A 24,069-nucleotide genomic window follows, 5' to 3' on the forward strand; every position below is an offset into this window, starting at 1 on the left:
CGAAAGTGGGGTGGGGCTTGTTTCCAATTAGAACGTCCGGAGCTGCCAAAGTACGTCGAGGATTGGTTGGTCGAGCCGAGCCAATCGCAACGCGTCGCCGCAGGGATATATAAGACGGCTGCACACTTACAGGCATCCGCAGTGCTCGTGTTGCAGGCGCGGCTGGAAGGAGGGGACGGGTGGAAATAGGGACTTGGCAGTTGCACGCGGCGCGGTTACGCCTCCCTTTTCCCCGCCCCCTCCAGTCCCTTCAGATATAGACTTGCTTCTCTCCGCTCCGCAGTGTGGTAGTTGCTGTTGCTGCTGTTTTTCTGCCCGGTCTGGAATTTTCTTTCGGCTTTTTTAAAAAAAATTAAAAATCAATCCGGTTTGGTTTTCTCGGCGAGTCCGGCCCGTTTTAATTTTCTCCTCCAGCCTCAGCGTTTCTTCTCTTCTTCTCACCATGCGCGCGGCGGGGTCGGCGGCTGCGGTGACGGGCGCCGGGCCCTCGGGCGCTGCTGCGAGCTCGGAGAAGCAGCCGCCCAGCAGCGGCAGGGACGGGCGCTTCAGCGTCCTCGGCTGGGAGCAGGTGAAGCGGCTGGACCACATCCTCGAGGAGGCCGTCCCCATCCACGGCCGCGGCAACTTCCCCACCTTATCGGTGCGGCCGCGCAGGATCGTGCAGGTGAGTGGCAGGACCCGGTGGACCGGGGTGGCCGCGTACTTAATTTCCCCCCCCCCAAAAGTGGCATTATTAAGAATCGGCACGTTTACACGGGAGTAATCCCCGTTGCCTTCAGTGGACCTGCCTTCTAAGCTTCTGACTTTCAGGAGTGAAAACTCTGGAAACAGTCTTAAAGGCACATCTTTGGGCTCTTCTTATTTATTAGGCTATTTAACCTTGCCCCGTCTGCCAACAACAGCCGTAAGTTCCTAACAGCAAAGAGAATGCACTGCAATTTAACAATAAAACATGTCTTTTAAAAGAGCAGCGGTAAAGCATCGATTACTTTGCAGCAGGACATGCCCAAGATTGCACCCATTCGCCAGGCTTCTTATTGCATGTGATAAAAGTCCACGAGTTTCCCTCCTGACAAAGAACTCAAAGACAAATCTTGTCGCCTGATCTTAGTCATGTTTACTTGAATATAAAACTTGTTGAGTTCAGCGGGTCATACTCCCCAGGAAGTCTCCCTAGGGATGCAGCCTTAATAAGCAACATAGCTGTCAACTGTCATTAGGTCAGTGCAGCCTTCTCTATTATACAGTGTTCACTTATTTGACTCATTCTGAACTAGAATATCTGGTATAAAGCCTGTATGTGAGAGGCTGCATACATACCATACATTTAAAGCACATTCTCTCCCCACCCTGAATCCTGGGAACTGTAGTTTATCTCTAACAGAGCTACAATTCCAAGTACCCTTAACAAACTACAGTTCCTTGGATTCTTTGGGAGGGTGCTTAAAATGTACAGTGTGAACTCAGCCTGTCAATTAGGAGAGGAACTAGAAGAGCCTATCTTGGATAACATTATTTATATACTAAAGGGCTCTTCTATGTAGCCATCATTCTTGATTGGAATGAATAGGTGTTTGTATAGCATAATTTTGTAGCCAGTTTAGCTATTGTGGCTCCTGCTGGAAAAGCCAAGGAAGCATATTGGCTGTGAGTACTTAGCCTTATACAGTATATTCTGAGAATGTAAAGCTTTTTGAGTAATTGTGCTAATCCTTCTCATAATCCCCCGTTAAACTAAATGAGCATTAACTCCATACTGTGGAGAGTAGGCCAGGCTTATATCGAAGCCAAAATTTGGGTGCCTTAATTGACAGCTCAGGCCTTGGCTAGCTGTAGGTTTGACAAAAACCTATTTGGCAGAGAATAGTTCAGAGTATTGTATATGTGCAGTTAGTAATTGCAACAACCTTGATATTGATGCCCCCAATTACAGGTGGGAGCCAAGAATGGTAGATGCACCAGATCTGTAGTTCCTTTAATGAAATACAATTTCTAAGTTTTTAACTGAGTTGAGACTAATAGTCTAAGTGAAATCTTAGAATGAGGAATGTTAGCTGTGATTGGTAGGATACTAAAAAGTGCCCTGATGTAGTGGGTGGTGGTATTAAGAAATTTATACACTACCCTCTATCAAAAGGCCACAGGATCGTTTACTACATGATAACATAAACGTAATACAAAGACAAGTGTAGGCAGTCTTGTGTTTTAGGGTACCCTTCCCTTCGATCCTGTGGATTAGGAATAGGCTCTGTCCCTGAAGCAGAAGGGAATGGAAGACTTTTAAAAAACAACTCCCATGGGGTAACCATATCCGTCTGTTGCACCAAAAACAAGAGTGACACCTTAAGATTTGTTAGTCCACAGAAGTTTATAGAATATCCAAACTAGCTCTAATCCACGAAATTTTTTGTCATAGTAATCCAAGTCTTTAGGGTGCCATCGTTGTGGAGTAGGTGTTGCTGCCTGGGGATGACATTTGAGTTATCAGCTGTGAGGCAACACTCATTTTAACACAGGATTGTATGCTGACAACTGGTCATTGGCCTGTACTAGAGAAGATAGGTTGGTTCGCAGGTGGGAATTCTTGGATCACAGGGGCGGTAGGGCTGCAGCCCGTTAACAAAAGTGGCTAGAGAGGCAAGAAGGGCAAATACATCTTCTGGCTGTGAATCGGCTGTAAGGAGGGGAAAGAATGAATGGGGGGGGGCTGCCTGAAATGAAGGTACTTTCTATGCACAATTTATGTTGAGCTATTTGTGGGACCTAGAGGAAGAGAGGTGGGGAGTGCCACACAGTGCCACCCCCAGATCCTAATAGAAAGAAGTTGGCAAAATCCTTCCATATTGGAGCAGCTCTTGAGACCTTCCATAGTCTTGCTATGGAAGACTATAGAAGTCTACTATGGAAGACTATACCTTCCATAGTAGAAACCCACAATTGTATACTAGGTTCAGGTGCCCTATTTTGAAGGCAACCCTGTCCCAAGAAGAGCAGTAATTAGGTTAAATAGGGTTGGGAGTATAGGAAGGCGTCGGTCATGGGTGTGTGACTGCAGTGGGTTGTTGGAGAGGCAACCTCAGGCTGGTGAGCAAGAGAGTCGATAGGCTGAGCACAGAGAGCTGGGAGTTGGGCAGAAATAACCCCCTGCTCCTTTTCCCAATCCCTTCCATGTGTTTCCCTAGCACCATATTTCTGGCAATGGTCGATCCCTAGACTTGATTGGCGGGGGTGAGGGAAACTTGCTCAAGCGAAGCACGCTTAAGTCCATCCAGATAATTTTGCTGAAAAAGAAACGATTCCTTGAGCAGAGTTGGTTACAGCAAAATCCCATTCCATTAGAACATTCTGCTGTGGTCCGGGGCCACCTTCACACTATACATTTAAAGCACTGTGACACCACTTTGAACAGTCATGGCTTCCTCTGAATAATTCTGGGACCTGTAGTTAAGAGTGCTGAGTTGTTAGGCAGCCTCACAGAGCAGTTCTCAGAGTGGTTGAACAAACAATCCCCCTTCGCAGGGACCTCTTGGACCTCTTCAAAGATATGTTAGATAAAGATGTGGAAGGAATGGACAGGTTCTTCCCCTTCCCATAGGAACATATAGGAAGTTGCCTTATACTGAGTTAGGCCACTGGTCCATCTGGCTCCATACTGTTTGCACTGACTGGCAGCAGCTCTCCAGGATTCCAGACAGGGTTCTCTCCCAGCCCTACCTGAAGATGCCAGTGATCAAACCTGGAACTTTCTGTAGGTAAAGAAGGTGTTCTGTCACTCAGCTATGGGCCTTCCCAAAGGGTCTGAGGTTGTTTTGTTAAGGGAGTATTCTTTCTGCTGGTAAACAGCTGGCAATACTGCAAAAAGTGAGGGTTAGTGAAAGAACAGTACATTTGTCTAGGAAAGGGGGGGGGGTCACTGCTTCAGAGCTGAAGTTGGTATGTACAACGCCTGATCTTTCCATTATTTGCAAATTGATGTCTACTGCTGTTGCCAACTGGCAATTGAAACAGAACTAGTGTGTCTGAGGTCAATTCTAAATTGTATTAAATCCGGTATTGTGTTAAACGGAGGTGTTGTATATGACTCCCTGGGGTTCCTTTGGGAGAAAGGGTGTGTTTAGAATCCTCGAAACAGCGTTGCCTTGACAGACTGTTTGGTAAGGATGCTTGGCAGAATGGGTTTAAAAATCAGGCATCCGTATACAAAGTGTAAAACCACAAGATTTATAAGGAAACAGAACCGAAAGGCCACAATTGGCAGAGATGCTTCTTATGCCAAGCTGTGTTTGAACAGCTCTTACTCAATATCCTTTGGGGAGGGAAGAAACCAAGATGTTCAAGGCACTTAGTATCTGCCAAGGGTGGCTCCCTTTACTGGAGGAGGCTTTCATTTAGCTTTCTCATAAAGCACAGGAGGCTTATAGAAGCAATAGGAATTGTTGCCCCTGTGTATGGTTCGCTTGTGTAGCGTGGCATCAGCCTTTCAAAGGTTAGTGGCTGCCTTCCTCAGTGAAACGAGGGCCCCTTTCACACTAGGGCTTTAGCACACTTGATGCATTACTTCCTCACAACTGGCTGGAAATGAGTCTTCCAATGTGGTTCCATGCGGCATTGAATGGTGTGCTAGATTCCCCATTACAATTCTCCAGAATGTCCCTGCCCACAGTGCATTGTTGGAACGTAGCCTGAGAGCGGTTAAGAAACAGAATAAATAAAATTGCCGTGCAAGTCGGCTTATATTTTAGCGTATTAGTGCAGAAATGGAGGTAAATGCCAGCTTTTGAAGCTAATGGAGAATGGACTTGTACTCCTGCTATGATGAGTACAAACAGCTAGTGCAGGTTGAAATCCTACCAAGCAACTGCTTCCCAGCAAAGAGACTTGTAGCATCTTTGAAAACAGACTCACGGGAGCACAGTGGGGAAAGGCCAGCCATGTAGGAAGGTGGGTCTTCCCCAGGTGACTCGGTAGTACTTTGCAAATCCACATGTGTTGGCTGGTGGTGCAAATCAGAAATCTCAAGCCCTGTATAAGACAGAAGAAGAGGAAAAACTTTAGAATGTGACAGTTTGGCAAAATGATTATCTGGGTTCTTTGGGAAACGAGAGTACATGTCATTTTACCAGAACAGTTGTGTGTGTGTGTGTGTGTGTGTGCGCGCGCGCGCAAGCAAGCAAGCAAGCAATCGCCCAAGGTCACTCAGCATTAGATGTCACCATTGACTAGTCTGACTAAAGCAGTTCATGTCAAATGTTGGACCCTGCTCTGATGAGCTTGCATGCTGGCTGGCCCTTCATTTGGCACCCCTCTGTCAGCTTATATGGAGCTTGGAATCTGCTAGCAGAAAATAAATCTGCTGAGGTAGTGATATCTGGTCTCTTGGGCTTGGCTCTGTGCCATCAGGGCTTGGGAGTCTCTAGCTGTAGCGGGAATGGAAAAATCTGTGCAGGTTTCCTAGTCCCTATGGTTGGGAGATGTAGTGGGGCATCGGACTGCAGGAGTTGGGGCCGTTAAAATATTTTCAACTTCTTCCAATGGGTGTGAAGAACATTTTACTTTTGATGGTAAATATTGCAGTTGACCATTATCCAATAGGTCTGCATTTTAAGTAAACTGGACAGAAATGGGTTCTTGGGGTTAATAAAATAGTAAATAAGTTTAAGTAATGGCAGGCAGCACAGATGTGTGTACAAAGACAGGCTCTATAGAGCAACCTTTCTCAATCTTGGATCCTTAGATGTTGGACTGCAGCTCCCATCATTCTTAGCCAGCATGGTCAGTGGTCATGGATGAGGGAGTTGTAGTTCAAGAACATCTGGGGAACCCAAGGCTGAGAAAGGTTACTGCAGAGCAGTGACGGCCAAACTTGGCCCTCCAGCTGTTTTGGGACTACAACTCCCATCATCCCTAGCTAACAGGACCCCAGTGGTCAGGGGTGATGGGAACTGTAGTCCCAAAACAGCTGGAGGGCCAAGTTTGGCCACCACAGCTGTAGAGCATTTCCATGTGCTTCATCCAAGAAGTGTAGGTTTACACACAAGTGTATTGCACAGCCCTTGTGAGGTAGACTGAGATGAGATAATGGTGACTTGCCCAGTGCCACTTTGCTGAGCACCATGGGTTCAAATCTCTATTTGTTCTACCTGACCAGCTCAACCGAGAATTGCTGTAAAACTGACCTACAAGACAAAACCTGATGATAGGCTATCACATATGGGGGAGGTAGTAATGATGACAATGCTCGTGCCAGATAGACAGATTTTTTTTGCTATTTTATTGACAATAGATGGTTATTAATGGTCTTTAGTCTTGGATATTATCTTGATGGCAAAGGTTTAATAATATGGTAGACCAACATGTTCTAGATTCGTAGATACAAACCTGACTTATAGCAATTTAGCATCAGCTGATATCGCTGGGTTTTTTTTTATCTCCAGCACACTTTGACTTGCTTCTGTGCCTTCTGGGTTAATGACAGATTAACCCTACAGGTTTAACAGGCACAAAGCAACTTGTTGTGCCCAGCTTTACCTACTAGCTTGGACTTCCTGGAAAGGTAAAACTACAACTCCATGTCTAAATATCAAGGTGGATTTTTAACATTCTAACTGGAACACAGTGCCCTTAAAGTAGACATCTAAGTACAACACAGTAGCCTGAGCTATAGCTGAAATGGGGACAACCTGAGACAGGTAACTATGCAGTCGCCATTTAGCTGAACCTTAAACTCACTTCCAAAGCATGACTGTTTACAATTTTGGCACTTGGCTGCCAAACACTTCCAATCTGCAGAAAGTGAATCTTAGCACATTGTAACACTTCTGGGTGGAAATTGGACTTCGTTTGTACTTGGCAGTTTAACAGGAAGGTCTGATATGGAAGTACATTTCCTTTCTCTCCCTTATGGAGGGCAGTTTCTGCATGTCAAAGCAGAAGTCAGTTGCATGCACAGGGCTGGAGCTGCCGGAGAACTCAGCGCCCTGGTTAGTATGTACCGAAAGTGAATCAAACGGATATGTGCAATTTAACTACAGGCGGTTTTAGTTTGCTTTGATATTTTATAAATTATTATCCTCTTTATCCCAGCCATCCTTCAAGTAGCCAAAGGTTCTCCCTCCACCCCAATTTCATCCAAACTGTTTTGTGATGTAAGTTAGGCTGAGAGAAACTGACCAGCCCCAAGTCACCTCGGAAACAATTCCTAAGCTGGGCTTTGAACCCGGATCTCCCTGAACCACACTGGTTCTTTACATATTCATTTGGCGGGGAGGGGCATGTGTTGGTGCTAACATGTACATGGAAGCAAGGTGGTCTTGGTATACTTAAGTGAGCATCTGTGTAGAAAGTCGGTACACTGAAATCTCCAACAGTCACAAAACTGTCCAATGCTTGTTGACTCTTCCAATGAAGCTAGATAGCACTGAAGGTTGTTTCCAGTACAGTCCATTTGCCCTGAAATAGCCTGCTCTGCTGTGTGTCATAATTGCCACAAATTACTAGGGATTTGCTTGTCTGTGAAGTAGCAACAGTGTGCTTAGTAGGCATTAACGTTGCACCAATAAGCTGCTGCATATTCATTTTGTATGGGAGGTGGCTTCATTCCTCTGCAATGACTCACTAATGTAAAATAACTCACATTGGTTTCTGATTTTTTTAAAAAAGCATTGTTATAAAGCTGGCTGCCTTTCACAACATCAGTTATCAGGAGTTGAAGGTCTTTAAGAGGTGCATGCATGCACTCATTAAATGAATTATGTGCAAGTTCAAAATGCTGTTAAATTTTGTCAGCAATGTCATGATTTTCCTTAAAAATAGCTCAGAAATGCCTTTTCTTTTACTAAAAAAAAGCTAAACAACGTTTCTGTCTGTATTTTCACTGTTTGAAATAAATGGCAACCCTAAGCAGAATACTGCATTTCATTGAGCTTTTGAATTATGTACTTCTCATACCCTAAAACTTAAGGTAAAACTGCACTTGGGAAGAGAACATATTGTGAATAGCTTTTATGTGGACTAGGCCTGAGTTCCCATGGTGTGGTGCCCATGGACATGTACATGTCTATGCTGTTTCTAAATTGGCAACGCCAGTCAACAAGGAATGGTTGCACAGAGGCAAAGCAGCTGCAGTGTGGCACCTGCAAGGTTTTTCTTTGCGGGATGGCACAAATGATGTGACAGCTAGTGGAGAAGATTCTGCTGGCAAGGGATAAAGAAGTGCTAATCCAGCATGCTAAAGATTTGGAAGGCAAGCGCTGGCATGTAGGAAATGGGCTTGTTTGAGGAGTTCAGCTTTATTGGGTATGGGATAGCAGTTGGGAGATAGCAGTAATGCTGATGATGGGATTTTAGCAGACTAGATGTAGAAGGCTGGCATGCTAGAACTGGATGGAGACACCTGGGTTTAGAGCAGTAGTTCTAACTGGCCCCACTCCCTCACTGGAAACGAAAACAGCTTTTTTGAATAAAGGGATGGTATGGCCTCTGGGTAGGCAGTTTGCCTTTCTAATCCATTTTGGGTTTGATGCCTTGAGGGAGCATCAGGATTGGTATGTGAAATTGTAGCACAGGCAGTAAATGGTCCTGGCAGCAACTACCCATGCTCTGTATCTGCCTGGTTTCCTTATACAAGCACAAGAAGCAAGAACACAGCACACACTCTCCAGTTCTGTGGAATGATGAAACCTACACACAAGCAAATCCATTTTCTTTGCAGAATTCCAAGACGATACAGGGTAGTAGAGATTTGCCTCTTCGAAGTAACTTCCTCCTTTGCAGTAGTAACTTCCTACCTTGCTACTACTTTGTAGTAGTCAAAAGGGAGCCATTTGCCCTGGCTACGAAATGCTCAGAAATCCTGGGGCGTGGAACTGGTTGCAATTGGATGACATGCTAAACATACCATGTAACTGGTGGACGCATACCTATGAAATCTAAATAGAATGCTTGTTAGCAGAAATATGCCAGGCTGCAATGTGATTCAAAGTAGCTATCATTTGAGAGTGGGGAAGAAGACAAGTAGAAGTAGAGCACTGACCCAAATGCAACAGTTCAGTTTCTATTGAATGCAAATAGAGGCCGGTGATGGTGGTATCTGATTATGTATAATGCACTGCAATTTAAGTTAATCTATTGATTGGCTAGAAAGAAACTTCAAGCCTGAGTTGTTCAAGCTCTTATTTAGGCAGATGGGTTGGGGCAAAGCACCCTGTTTTAGGCAGGTCACAGCCAATTTTGTAAAAGCTTTTGCACATGCTTCCAATAAGTATATAACCTACTTAACCACTCCATAGAACTTGCATGGCATTTACATAGTTGACAAAGGATGTTGCCCAGGTCATTTGGAAGACACGTCACTAAACAACTGCATCCGTCCAGCACTTCCATTATCTAGCAGAAAGCGTAGCATAGCACTTTTCTGTGGCTGCATTTGCACACTGTGCTAAACCATTGGTCTACTCTGAAAGTGCAGGTGGTTCTTGCTCCGCTCCTTGAAAAGGCAACAAGCCACAATTCTGGCATCCAAACCCAGGAGTCATGATTTGTTTTGCTCTAAAGAAGCCACATTCTGAAGCCAAAGTTTGTTGGCTTTATCAATCATGGATGGCCTGAGCAACGCAAGAATCTTAGCCCCGGGACCTTGGTTTGATGCTCAGGCTAAGGGAAGACTGAAGCTAGAGCCATCTTTATGGTTTACTACGATGTACAAACAGGGCCAACTTGATCCAACTAGTTTCATTTAACTCTAGAAAGTGAACTTGTCAAAAGTGGCAGCACTGGGGGGTACCCTTTGGAGTAGACATACCTCTGTTTGGCTTCATCCCTTGTTAGATGTTAATTATAGCCTGCATTGCAGTGTGACAAATAGATCCAGAGGAGCCAACACGCCTCATAGATTCAACTGTGCCAAAGCACAGGTTTTAAGAAGGGCCTTTTGTTGCCCATCCATTTAAACAACCAGAGTGGTTGGGGCAACTCAGTCAGATGGGTGGGGTATAAGCAATAATAATAATGATGATAATAATAATAATAATAATAATAATAATAATAATTTTTATTATAGATGGCATGTGTCTGCCCACACATCTTTTTCTGTTTTAAGAAACATCACACCCATGTAGCTTTCAGCAATGCTACTTTAGCATTAAAGGGCTGATGTTTTTAAAGGGAAGCCAGCGCTTTTTAAAAACAAAACAAAAAGAACCCTAGCAGCACACTCAAACAGCTCCCGGCAGTTTTCTGTAAACAGAAAGGCGAATGACTCTGACCAGATAAACATTAGTCAGTCTCAGATGCAGAGCTTGCCAGTCTTGAGCAAGTAACCTAAAAAGGCAGTCAGTTTTGTGAATGCTTGATGTGTGTAGCCTTTAAACCAAAAGAGGTAAGGAACACTGGATGAAAAGGCAGCTGAATAAGCTGCTGTGTCTGGCGTACCAAGTGGGTAGGTGGCAACTCTATATACGGACCCGTGTTCCCAAAAAGAAGGCAAGCAGCCCTCTTCTGTTAGCTTCTGCCAACAAGCAGCCCAAATTGTTGCTAGATAAATGAGAGTTTGCCTGCCACACAGCTTTCTTTTTTTCATAATCCAAACTGAAGTGTGCCTGTTCATTTTTTTTCTTATTTTTTTGCTATTTTACAACCGCCGGGGGCGCATCACATTTGTCGGGGATAAAAGTAATAGTTACCAACTTAACATTAAAATTCACCAAATTCCTTCATAAGCTCCCCTCCTTATACACAATTAAGATAGCTTCTTTCCTAATATACCTGAAAGCAAAGTCTTCTCTTCCCTGCTGCATATTTGAAGGTTTGACCAAGCTGTACTCGTAGGCTAAATTCTGCTGCTAGGTTTTTGAATCCTGTGTTAGTGTTCTAGCTGGGGGTTTTTAAAAAAATATATATGCATAATTTCAACATATAAATGCCTCCAAGATGAATTATATTTGCCCCCCGTCTTTGTCCGGATGACGAAGGGTACACTTTGTATGGTTCAGCTACCCTTTCAATACTTGCAAATACCTGGTTGTACTTGGCCTGCATGTTTGGTGCTGGCATATTGAAGTTACGGTGACTTACTCTGGAAGATCCACTAACAGACTGGGGGTGTGGTTTATTTCCCCTTTGGTATATTTCAGGCACGTCCAACAGGTAGATTGTGATCTACCGGTAGATCACTGGATGTCTGCCCTGCACCCCAAAAATATGGGGCTTTCCTCCTCCCTAAGAAAAGCTCAACAACTTTGACCTGAATCCCCCAAAACAGGGCTTTCCCTTTGACCCCTGGTATATTTTAACCTACATTGATTCTCACTTAGCTTCACCCTTGCAGCTGCCCCTTGGATTGGCTTCATGTTGGCAAGTTAAATCTCTAAAATGGGAGTGGAGAACCTTTGGCTCTCCAGATGTTGCTGAACTACAGCTCCCATCATCCCTGACCACTCTTGCTGGCGCTGATGGGAGTTGTAGTTCAGCAGCCTCTGGAGAGGCCAAAGGTGCTCAAAAATTACACAGCCTGGAAACCCAAGACTCTGGTTAGGTTCATATGGCAGTTCTTTTGCTATAGAGCCCTGGTAAGAGCAGCTCCAGAAATGAACAAAAGCACCACCAATATTTTTAGGCACCTTGTGCCAGTTAGACGTGTTTGGTGCTGTAGACTCCTCCCTTGGCTCTTAATCTTGCCATTTTGCACGCCAGATGAAAGTGCTAGGATACTCTTGGCTTAAGAATAAAGGCTGTAGGAGGAGGCATGGTTTCCTGCATTGAACTTGTCCAGGCAGCTGCTGCTTTAGGGTGGGGATCAGCAACAGATCTCCAGCTCCCAACATGGAATGCCTGAACAGCAGTGCTCATGTAAGCCCATTTGTGCTCCAAAGCCTATTTGAGGTCAAACGAGATGCGATGTCAGCAGATAGGTGATCTTCCAGCTTTTTTGTTTTTTTGTTCAGTGGAATAGTCGCTTGGGTAGGTGTAAACCCTTCCCATGTCACTCCCTAGTTTGAAATTGCTCTGCCAAAGCAACTCGCCCCTGGAAACATACAGGTACCTATGGCCTGGGTTCCCCTCTGAGTCACAGAGCAGCTTTGTGGAGGTGCTGGCACATTGGAAAAGGCTGAATGGCTAGTAGAAGCAGCATGGTTACCACCAGACCTGTGGCCCCTGCTGCTGCTGAACTACTTTTAAAACCAAAAGATAAGATCGCTGATCTCCTGATCTAGTTGCATCCATGGAAACTAAAGGTTGTATCCTAAGAAGCATTAAGCAACTCATTTAATCAGTACATGGATTTCTCCTTGCACGATGCCTCCCCCCCCCAAGCGCCCCTTGAATGTGTTCTAAAACACCCTTTGGAGCAGATTTGGGGAGTGTGTTGGGCCATGTGCAGAGGGCTGAGATGAGGGAAGTTGCATTGCATGAGCGGAAATTTTTGTATTGATGGGGTGTGTTGGATATTCCCCAAGTCTTGCATTTAGCCCTTATGAGTGTGTTAACATACACAGGTCACCGATTTAAACACACCAGCTGATGTTTGCTTAGGCCATTTAAAGTTTCCTCCCATACTTACAGCAATGTGCTTTTCCCCGTGTTGTAGGTGGTCCGTAGCCGTCTGGAGAAGCAGGGAATTGCAGTCCACAACGTGAGGTTGAATGGCTCAGCCGCAAGCCACGTGCTCCATCAGGACAGCGGTCTGGGGTATAAAGATCTGGACCTCATTTTTGGTGTAGACTTGAAGAGTGAGGACGTCTTCCAGCTAGTGAAAGATGTAGTGATGGACTGTCTGTTGGACTTCCTCCCGGAAGGGGTAAACAAGGATAAGATCACTCCCATGACGCTAAAGGAGGCCTATGTGCAGAAGCTAGTGAAAGTGTGCAATGAAACAGACCGCTGGAGCCTTATTTCACTTTCAAACAACAGCGGGAAGAACGTGGAGCTCAAATTTGTAGACACTCTCCGGCGGCAGTTTGAGTTCAGCGTAGATTCCTTCCAGATAATATTGGACTCACTGTTGCTTTTTGGAGAGTGCTCAGAGAACCCGATGTCTGCAAACTTCCACCCAACAGTCACCGGGGAGAGCATGTACGGGGACTTTGAGGAGGCAATGGACCACCTGAGGAACCGGATCATTGCCACCAGGAATCCGGAGGAGATCAGAGGTGGTGGGCTTCTGAAGTACTGCAATCTCCTGGTGAGGGGATTTAAGCCCAAATCGGAAGTAGACATGAAGGCGCTACAGCGATACATGTGCTCCAGGTTTTTTATAGACTTTCCTGACATTGGGGAGCAGCAGCGGAAGCTGGAGTCTTACCTTCAGAGCCACTTTGTGGGGATGGAGAGCAAGCGGTACGATTGCCTGATGACCCTTCACAGGGTGGTGAATGAGAGTACGGTGTGCCTGATGGGACACGAGAGGAGGCAGACGCTGAACCTCATTGCCATGTTGGCTGTGAGGGTCCTGGCTGAGCAGAACATAATCCCGACTGTCACGAATGTGACCTGCTATTATCAGCCAGCCCCTTACGCCAGCGAAGTAAACGTAAACTACTATGTAACCCACATGCAGCCTCTGCTGCCTTGCAGTCACTCCTATCCAACTTGGCTTCCCTGCAACTAACCACTGACATTGCTCCAGTCCTTGTTCTCTGGGAAGCAGAGGCTGTACAATTCAGAAGAAAAATGGGTCTCTTGCTCAAAGTGTCTTCCTCCTACATAGGAACAAAGTCTATTGTGGGCAATTGTGCAGTGTTATGAGTAGTTACCAGAGATGTTTACAGTAAGAAAATGATTGAGTTTATGTATGAGGTGGATGGATAGGATTAGGTTAAGAAAGCAGAGCTGCACTACCTGAGATGCAAGCTGATTTTCTTTCTTTCTTTAGTACACGAAGCATTAAGGGCTGTGCAGACTCTGTTTCTGAAGATATGCCAGAGTGGCCGATTCCTTTTAGGGACCAAAGAAATCCTATTCAAGTGCCTGCAACCAAAAAAAAAAAAAAAAAAAAGAAAGAAAAAAGAAAGAAAAGAAAAAAAGAAAAAAAAGCACTGTACCTTAATTTTTTTTGTAGGGGGTAGAACTCCCTGTTGGTAGTTCAGTTTGGGATGTCTGCGATGAATATTGGGGGAGTTTGGAGGTCGCTTGATCATTTCTGTTGAGGGAACCGAAGTGGTCTGGGGGCTTGTAAAAGGAGCCAGTGTACCATGGCTTGCTGCCCTAATGGACCAGCTGTATTTATTATCAGTCAGAGGAGAGCTGTGGGGTGGGGGGGCAAGAGAATGGGGTTGGATTCACAGCAGATGTTTTGACAGATGATCATGAACACTAAAAGAATGGGAACCTGCCCCCAAAGTATTACTCAATGTGCCGTGCCAAAAAACCCCTAAGATGTGACTTTCTGAAGGAAAGGATCTAGATTAGTGTTTGCTGTATCAGTAACATCAGGGAAACAAGCAGGTATGGGAGTTCAGCGTGATATTAAAATGGCTGGTTAACTTTTATTAGGAGTTTAAATGAGCTGCACACAGTGCACCAACATGGGCAGAGAAGTCTGTTCATTTTAGTAGTTGCAGAGCTGAGGTTCAGTCTTGATCCAGATGCCCTGGTTCTCTTAAGGGCAGCAGCTGCCAACATCATCCATAGGCTCTGAAAGCTGCTCTTCTTTCTGGAGGCCTGTGTGCAGCTGCTTGGCTCCATGTGGAAGATTCCCAAGTTTTGGTACTTTGGTGTTAACAGTGGAAAGGCAGTGGGAGAGAGCTGTTGGTAGCCAAATTTCTGAACCCAAGAGGCTCTTGGTGTCTTGTTCAAATGCAGTAGGAAGAGTTAATACAGAGGCTGCCAGCTGTTGGACCACAACTCCCATTAGCTCCAGCTAGCATGGCTTATCGACTGAGTAGTGATGGGAGTTGGTCCAGAAACATCTAGAAAGCACCGTGTTGCCTACACCTGAAATACACAAGCTTTTGAAGTAGTTACTTGCACAGCACAATAGTTCTTTTTACTGACTTTTTGGATTGCCTGCCAGTTCCTTGTGCAATGTGTCAGTTCAGGTTGTTGTTTTTATGCTTTTTTAGGAAGCTGAGGCAAAGATTGCTAGCTTTTTGGGTACACCTGCTTTTTTTGAAAGGGCTACAAGAAGATGCTTCATGGTGTATCCTTGAAGGGTGACTGACTTACTAATCTGTTTCTTTGCAGTAAAGCTGTACCACATTTGGGCAGGCTGAAAAAAATTGAAATAAAATATCATACTTGGATTGTGTCTAGGTAAAATTCTGCCTCTTCCTGGGAAACATGAGCTAGTCTGGCAAGACCAAGCTGGGCTGTTTGTTTTAAAAGTCTGCTGCCATGTTGTTTGCTTCTGTCTTGTCACGACTCTGACTGGCTGAGAAGGCACAATTGCTCATCTTTTAAGAGGTCCAATACTATGTAAGTGAAGAGTTCCCCTGAAAAATAAACGGCTCTCAAAGACATTTCCTTTATGCACAGTAAATCCTTCCATGCTCCAAGATGTGTGTGGCTGCAGTGTCTAATGTAAGGGGCTTCACCAGGTTATTCCTCTTTCACTTGAGGAAAGGGCTTCTTCTCGATTATCTCCTTTTTGACAGCTTTCAGTACTTCACATTTAAAAGGGGAGAAGTGGTTTCGCACTAAAGGAGCACAGCTGATTAGCGGCACTTTTTGGCAGAATTGTGAATGAGAAGCCTAAGTGGTAGACCTGCCTCGTTTAAGCAAACAAACTTTTCCCCTCCAATCCAAGGGCTTGCTGGAGAAATTTAAAGAAAATTGCACTTTTTGTGGTGTGCGAATGCGTGGTGAAATTCTCACAAATGGCTGCATCAAACAAATGCTGTGATCCTGCTGTTTCTTTGTATGCATGGGGGTATCTGAAAGATTCAAAGAGTGTAACACTTTGGCACTTCCAGTCTTGCGTTTGAATGTGTTCTGCAGCTATCGAACCTGTCATGCAGTAGGCCTGACGTAACTTGCTAGATTCTTTAGAATCTGTCACCATAAATAAATACAATGTATTGAACTCTTTTGGGTTATTCTTCTTACTTGATTGCACGACGGTGCCATGACCACTTGCCCCCCTTCTGCCCTTTGAGAGGACTCGTCTGAAACAAGGCGGAATTGGGCAAAAAGAGGTCGTGAGCATTCCTGTCCCCTGAGTTGGCTTTCAAATTGCTACCCCATCTTCTGCCAAATACCTTCCCAGGCACTTCAAAAACAATGGCTGTACCTCACCAGTAGTATTACACCGGGACTGATGGCAGCCACCTTAACGAAGAAGGCAGAGAGTAATTACAAGCACTCAGTGCACATATAGGCCCCCCTTTTAACTAAAGTTGGTAGAATGAATGTTTCTACCTGTGCTCCATTAACTGCCAGGCATACTGCTTGTAATGAAGGCTTGTTGTAAGTCTGTTCCTGGAGTTGAGTGACTGGTCAGGGGTGGAAGCAGAGTTTAAAGGAGCTTTTCCCCCAGCCTGGGTCCCCATGAAGGCTGTCAGACTCCAACTCCCATCAGTGTCTGCATCATCTGCATCATCCCATCCCATCAGTTCTGCATCATCTGGAGGGCAACAAGCTGGAGAAAGCGGACTTAATTGTGGCGGGAGCAATTCATTGAGAAACCTTGATCCACGAGATGAAGGCCAAATGAGCTTGAGGCTAAGTGTTGCATAAGCAAGCCATTAAACTCAGCTGGATTTGGGAACCTTTGGCCCACCTAGTGGTGTTGAACTACAGCTCCCATCAGCCCCAGCAAGCATGGCTGATTGCCTGGGATTATGAGAGTTGTAGCTGAGCAATATCTGGTTCCCCACACCTGAGCTAGAAAACCCTCAACCTGGTGCCTGCTAGGTATTGTTTTATCTCCTGACTTCTATCAGCCCTAGATAGCATGGTCAGGAGTAGATGAGCATTGTCAAATACTGTAAGGAACCAGGTTAGGGAAAGCTGAGCTGGATTACAAGGGAAATAATGTTTCTTTGGCTGGAAATTGCAGTCTAATATCAGAATTAGAGTGGGGTGGATACATGGGCTCAGGCAACGTCAAATTTAGCAACCTTCATGTACTGCCCTAGTTCTGTAAGCAATCGATGTGCAGCTCACTGGGAGAATTCAAGGCAGAACGAAGACTTCCTTGTGTTAGGGCACATTACCCTTATGCATAGTATGCCTTCGGTTTCTCCCTACCAAGTTTTTCTCTTTTGCTATTCCAGTTGCATGATCTTTCCTGTCCATTATTTTCTGCAGTTGGCAGTTGTCTCTTTTAATCTGACTAGAGCAGCACAAAACACCTGACCTGGTTGGCTTTTTCCATTGTTTAGCCTGATCTGTTTGAACAAAAGGATGCTGGTAGAAAACACTAGGTTTGATCAGAAAAGAGGCTTTCAAAAAATTTTTAGTGTCTGATCTTTAAAAAAATTTGAAATAAAAATATATTTTTTCTCAGGTGGTCTGTCATTTCTTGGATAAGCAGAAATACAAAAATGCTAAAAGGCAATGGTTTATCAATGCCTATAAGCTCATTACTGGCCTGTCAGTTTGTCTTAACAATCAAAGCTGAGACACTTCACTAGATCCCCAGAAAATATAATGGCAACTTATTTCAGAGATGCAATGCTGTATTGTTTTTAACACTTGATTGGAAGCCGCCCAGAGTGGCTGGGGAAACTCAGCCAGATGGGCGGGGTATAAATAATAAATTGTTATTATTGAGTTGAAAGCACTGTTTTTAATACTTACTTGGGGAATGGGGAGTCAGATGAGATTTTTTTTAGACTTTCCGCTTTCAGTAGAGAGCCAGTGTAAGGTAGCACTTAGCTTTGGAGTAAGACCTGGAAGACCAGGGTTCGAATCCCCACTCGGCCATGGAGCTCTCTGGGAGACCTTCGGTCACTGCCTCAGCCTAACCTGCCTCATAGGGTTATTGTGGGGATTAAATGAGGAGGGGTGAACCATGTGTGCCACCTTAAGCTCCTTTGAGAGAAAAAGGTGGGATATAAATGCAATTTTGGGGTAAAGTGCATCTTAAATAGGACGTTTGGACAAACACAACTTTGGATTTATCCACTTACCTTTTGTCCTCTTTCCAGACTCAGGTCCACGTTTCAAACTGTCAGAACACCCTTTTTTGCCCTCATGAAAACCTGTTCTTTAGCTCTCAATCAGAGCAAACAGCAATTTGGGTTTTCTGTGGGTTGCCATTTGCTCCATCGCAACATTAAAGAGTGGGGTTTGTGGGGAAAGCTCTGGAGGGGGGAAACGGTGCTCATACGCAGAGCTTTAAAGCATGAACTCTGCATGGAAAGAGCAGAGGAAAAGTATGAATAATTTCCATATTTTACCCTTTGATATCTAGCAGCTCATTGCCTGCTGCTTTCCACTTGGAATTTCAGGACAGGGTTGGTATCACAATTGGCAATTCAGGGTTTCCCAGTATCTGCTTTCAGAAGTGGTTCATAAACAAATTTGTTGGGCCTGCCTGCTGTGAAGGCAACTGTGAAGGCATCCTGGCTTCATGTGAGCCAGGATGTGGACTTGGAGCAGGAATAGCTGTGTTTGAGCTGGTTTACTTCATTGAGGCTTACCTTTGGACTTCTCAGCTCAGCCTACCACACAGGGGTCTTGTGGGAGTAAGATGCAAGGGCAAACCTTCCTTGGAGACTGAATGGCCATCTGTCATGGATGCTTTAGCTGGGATTCTTGCGTTGCAAGGTGTTGGACTAGATGACCCTTGGGCCCCTTCCAGCTGTAAGATTCTATGATGTGTGTCATTCTGAGCTCCCTGGAAGAAAGGAGCATTGTCATGCATTAACGTGCAATTGAATAATGGCTCTCTCTCTCTCTCTCTCTCTCTCTCTCTCTCTCTCTCTCTCTCTCTCTCTGCATTTTGCACAAACATACCTATTTCCCCCCCTCTCAAAAGTCTCTGGGCTTGGCTGTTTGTTTTTCTAGGAATGTGGAATCTCTGCATCTTCAGATGTAGTTAGACTACAGCTCCCTTGGCTTGGCCATGCTGCCTGGAGCTACCAGGGGTTGGGAAACCACGAATATCTGGAAGACAAATGGACTGTCAGGAGAGAGATTAAACTACATTTATAATTTGTCTTTCTCATGAGGACTTCTGCTGATCTTACATGCCAAAATATAAAGCCCTGGGGATCTAAAGCTCCCTGGCTCTACCCTTTCTTGATGGGCACAGTAACAGCATAGCAGAAAATCCCTCCAGGGTGATATATTAGGCAGGGACACGGAGGACATGTTCATAGGGAGGTTGGTCTGGAGCACTATGACATAGACAGCGTGACTTGGCCTGTGGCAGCAAAAAAGGCTAGTTCTGCCCATACCTCTTGGCATTTTCGGATCACGAGTTCTGGCCTGGGAATGGCAGGTAGATTCCCAGTCTACCCCCACTACTCTGTAAGAACACTTAGCTCTTAATTGGAGGCTTGCTTTGACTCCATATAAATCTAGCTCAGTTTTATTTACACTGAGAATGGGGAACCTGTAGCCCATCAAATGCTCCTGGACTACAACTCACGCCATCTTTTACCAGTGGCCATGTTGGCTGAGGCTGATGGGAAATGGAGTCCAGCAACATCTAGAAGACCACAAGCTCCCCATCCCTGGTTTGCATTGTCTGGCTGTGGTCTCCAGCGTTTCAGGCAGGGGTGTCTGTCTTTCTCTGCCCTACCCCAGGCTGAACGCAGAACATTTCACAAGGAAAGCAGGTGTTCGGCCACTGAGCCACAGCCCTTCCCTCTGGGGCCCATGGGGACTGCATTTAGACTGAACAAGCTGGACCCATCCCATAGTCACCCCCATCCATCACTTTGTGTGCCAGTAGGGTGAGAGAAGCAGTGTGGACTGGGCTGCAAGGACCAGATACACTCCAAACTCCAAACAAGGGCTCTTGTAACATGCTCTCAAGTGCTAGACTAGGCCGCTGTAATGCACTCCCTTAAAGAGCTGAGGCGCTTCAGCCGGCACAGCATGTAGCTGGCAGGTTGCTCGAGGAGGCCTGGCATTCAGATCATGCTGCACCAGTTCTGTCCAGTGGTGTCGGTTGCCCAATCATTTTCAGGCTCGTTGCAAAGTGCAACTTAATAAAGTGAGCAAAGGTTTCGTACTGCGGTAGTTAACAACACAGTTTTGTAGGGACCTAGTGTCCACAGAAGAAAAATAAATCATCATGCTTGGCATAGAATCATAGAATTTTTGAGTTGGAAGGGACCCTGAGGATCATAGTCAAATAATTAGGGTTGCCATATGTCCTCCTTTTCTGGGACACGTTCTCTTTTTCATGCGTCCTAGCAATCCATAGTTAAAAGTAGAAGTCGGCAAATGCGTCCTCTTTTTTTGCTCTTCCAAATATGTCAACCCACAGATGACACATTTTCAGTTTTATTTTCCTCATCCATTTAAAAACAGCTATCCGTGTTTAATCAATACATGTCAAGACAGCTTGTGCTATAGCAATTTAAACAACAACATTGCCAAGGAATCCAACCCACAAAGCTGCAGCAAATATAGCAGGCCATTCTGTGCTCATTGCATTGCCAGCTTTGCACTCTCCGTTCCAATAGGGACCCCACAGTTCTGTGCCAGGGCTGGCCAACCTGTGGCTCTCCTGTTGATGCTGGACTCCCAACTCCCATCCACCCCAGCTAGCACAGCCAATGGACAGGATGATGTGGGGGCTGTAGTTCAATGCTACCTGGAGGGAAACACTGGCCTCTGTTGACACCGCTCCTTCTCACAATGCAATCACGGCTGCTGCTGTCATGACGGGCGGAGAGGGCGGGGCACACGGGTGATCAGACAAGACACATGTGATGCTCACTCGAAAGCCGTAGCTTGGGCCAGGTTTCCACTATTGATTCCAATGGGCCCCACATGGGCGGAACGGCGAGACAGATTGCAGCACCTCAAGCCGAGACCGGTGCAGTGTAGGTAGAGCTGGTGCTGACGCCGTTCCTTTGAACAATGCAACCCCTGCCACTGTTGCCATCGTGCCAGTCTGTTATGCAGACAGGAGTGGAGAGGGTGGGACGCAACAAATGGCAGTGAGACAAGTCACTGCCTCGTGGACCCACACCCAGTGAGCAACAGCCCCATTGTGCTTGCCTGGTGTGTCATCCAGCTGCAATGCTTTAAAAGGACTTGCTCTTAAAACATTCACAAGGTGATTTTCAAATGTCAGGGCATCAGTGAAACCTGAGAGATGCACTTTCCTTGTTAAATAGATAGGCTTGTCCCAGCCAAATAGCTCCAGTCATCAGTTAGATAAAATCTCATTATGTGTTTTCCTGCTTTGCTGAAATGTCTTTGTTATCTTATTAACGCTCATCATTTCTCTGCTTCCTTTGCAGAGTCTGGAACTTCTGAGGGCAAAACAATCCCATCTAAAATACCTTTTTGTGGGGGTGGGGGGGTGGGGTAGGGTGGATATTGAACCAATATTTTAATACCGCAATGACAAAAGCACGCAAACCCATGGGGAGGGGAGATCCATTTTTTAATTAAAAAAAAACCCCTTAATTATTTCCCTACAGATGGGAAATTACCTCCATCCACCCACAATTTTTGGAAAATCCAGTGCTTGGCAAGGGACACTAGGGTGGCTGTTTAAACATCACCCCAAAAAGGACAAAGTTACAGATTTGCATTAAGAATGCATGTGCAAATTTATACAGACAGGTACAAATTTGGGAAATAATTTTTATAATTTAAATTGAGATACAGTCCATGTCACAATAGCGAGGAAGACTGTCCCCAGGTGAGCTGCATGTGCCTGCTCTGTCTGCTGCCCAGGTGCTGTTAACTGTTGATTGGCAATTTTAAGATCCCTCCCGCTCTCCTCCTTGTCAATACTCTTTGCCTTCAAATCAGACTTGGACCAGACAGCCTTTCAAATAGTGAACTCTTTCAAACAGAGCATGGGTGGGAAAGCTTTTTGGCCTAGCAGGCCAGATCTTTACCTATCCCTTTGGTTCAACTTAGATGGGTGAGTGGGACAACCCACCTATCAACCATCTGGTATCATAGGGAGTTTAAGTGATTGGCAGGTCGATGGTACTGCCCACTTGTTGCAGCTGGCCAGTGAGGGTGAGGATAATGACTCCCCACCCAACAGCTGATGAGTGGGGAGTTCAATTCTGCTTGGGGACTCCCCAGCAGCCAATCCAGCTGCTTCTCTACCTGCCCAATACCTGACATCACATATGATGTAAGGTATGGAGCAGGTGGATGTGGTTTGGAGGAAATGGCATAGTGAGCCAAATGAGGAGGCCTCACAGGCCAAATTTTGCCTGGGGCCCAGAGGTTCCCTACCCTTGAAACAGAACTGTCCTTTGACAACCCTTCAAATGAAGGACTGTCCTCTTTTTAGTAGGAAATACAGCCATCTCAGGCTATGCAGATCTCTGGAGCAGTGCCAGATTTACGTATAAGCTAAACAAGCTATAGCTTAGGGCCCCACTCTCTTGGGGCCCCCCCAAAAAAAATTAAAGGAAAAAAACAACTGGATGTACATTTCCAAAATATAAGATAAAAAACAAATAAAATAAAACCTACATACAGCAACAGTGTTTTGTGTTGTGTAGGCTCGTATGATGTAAGTAATGGGCCCCGCCTGCTAGCCTGTTCCCTAAAATATCACTGGTTTGCTCATTTCTATATATAGGGTGCCTATATTCTGCTTGGACTGGTTGCATGGCAACATGGAGCATGCAGCTACAGACTGCAGCGCAGCACAGATGAATGTAGGTCAAGTGTTGTACCTGTTATCTAATATTAAAGAGTGCTTGTAGACTGATCAGGCAGCATAGACTAAGGGTATGAGTCTTATGCCTACTGATTGATTTCATTTAATACATTATTTATTTTGATCCCATTATGGCTATAGATACCTATTAGGTCCACAAATTACCATATAGCATATACGGTATTCAACACAAAAAAACAGTGACAATTTGTTGTTGACAAAGGACAGCTGGACGTATAAAGGGCCCTATTACCTTCAGTAGCTTAGGGCCTCATCAAACCTAAATCCGGCCTTGCGCTGAAGGGCTGAAAGCCATTATCCCCAAACTCTCTTTGTGCTGCAAACACATACCCAGACAGTTACACTGTTATTTGCCAGCTATATCCTATGTTAGGGGAATTTCACATCAATTTGCCAGGGATGTTCAGTTGGTGCCCTTTTATGGGGGCTGATTTTTTTAAATAAATATGGTTTCTAGATGCAGAGATCATCCATGGGAGCATATTCACCCAGTGCTTTTCAAGCTGCACTGGCTCCCGGGGGAGTACAGGATCAGATTTAAGGTGCTGCTTTTGACCTTTAAAGCCCTTCACGGCCTAGGACCCTCGTACCTACGGGACTGCCTCTCCCGGTATGCCCCACGGAGAGCCTCAAGGTCCATAAATAGCAACACCCTTGTGGTCCCGGGCCCTAAGGAAGTTAGATTGGCTTCAACCAAAGCCAGGGCCTTTTCAACTCTGGCTCCGGTCTGGTGGAACGCTCTGCCTCACGAGACCAGGGCCCTGCAGGATCTAATTTCTTTCCGCAGGGCCTGTAAGACAGAGTTGTTCCGCCCGGCCTTTGGCTTGGAGCCAATTTGATTCCCTCCCTCTCTTTCTTTTTTCTTTTCCTTCTCCTTCTGCGATGAGGCTACATTTTAATATTTTAATGTTTCAATATTTTAATGTTGTATTTTTTAATTTTGTTTTTAAGTTGTAATCATTTAACTTGTTTTTATTATTGCTTGTAAGCCGCTCTGAGCCCGGCCTTGGCTGGGGAGGGCGGGGTATAAATACAAATTATTATTATTATTATTATTATTATTATTATTATTATTATCCCTGGAATGAGAGAACCATTTGGGAAAGACCCCCATCCCCAAACTAAGGTTGGGCCTTTAAAGTCTGTGCATAAAAAAAGAAAATCAGAGGGGCATGTGAGGAGGTGTGAAGAGAGCTTGCTATGAACCCTGGAAGCTTTTTACTTATCTTTGAGGTTCTGATGTGGGTTAGTGAACTGCCGTCCGTAATGAGGGTGCTTGAGGCTCATCTCTA

The 24,069-nt window shown here is 45.2% G+C and overlaps 1 protein-coding gene and 1 long non-coding RNA gene across 2 annotated transcripts; one reads left to right on the plus strand and one right to left on the minus strand.

Moving 5' to 3' along the window:
- Positions 1-148: 148 nt before the first annotated feature.
- TENT5B (terminal nucleotidyltransferase 5B) lies at positions 149-16,015 on the plus strand. Its single transcript, XM_081015778.1, has 2 exons — positions 149-664; positions 12,584-16,015. The coding sequence occupies exons 1-2, from the start codon at positions 443-445 to the stop codon at positions 13,601-13,603; spliced, it is 1,242 nt and encodes a 413-aa protein (XP_080871904.1). The 5' UTR covers positions 149-442; the 3' UTR covers positions 13,604-16,015.
- LOC308482574 lies at positions 15,306-22,790 on the minus strand. The gene is made up of 2 exons (XR_013989325.1): positions 16,295-22,790; positions 15,306-16,260 (listed from the first exon to the last, which is right to left on the minus strand). It is a non-coding gene; the product is annotated as an uncharacterized lncRNA (long non-coding RNA).
- Between the last annotated feature and the right edge of the window lie 1,279 nt (positions 22,791-24,069).

The sequence above is a fragment of the Podarcis pityusensis genome (genome assembly GCF_964106645.2).
Source record: "Podarcis pityusensis genome assembly, chromosome: 8".
NCBI lineage: Eukaryota > Metazoa > Chordata > Lepidosauria > Squamata > Lacertidae > Podarcis > Podarcis pityusensis.

Bases quoted from the DNA above. Each gene is read 5' to 3' on its own strand.
- TENT5B (XM_081015778.1), top strand. From the start codon at position 443: ATGCGCGCGGCGGGGTCGGCGGCTGCGGTGACGGGCGCCGGGCCCTCG. The intron at 665-12,583 runs GTGAGTGGCAGG...CCCGTGTTGTAG, and splicing joins GGCCGCGCAGGATCGTGCAG to GTGGTCCGTAGCCGTCTGGA.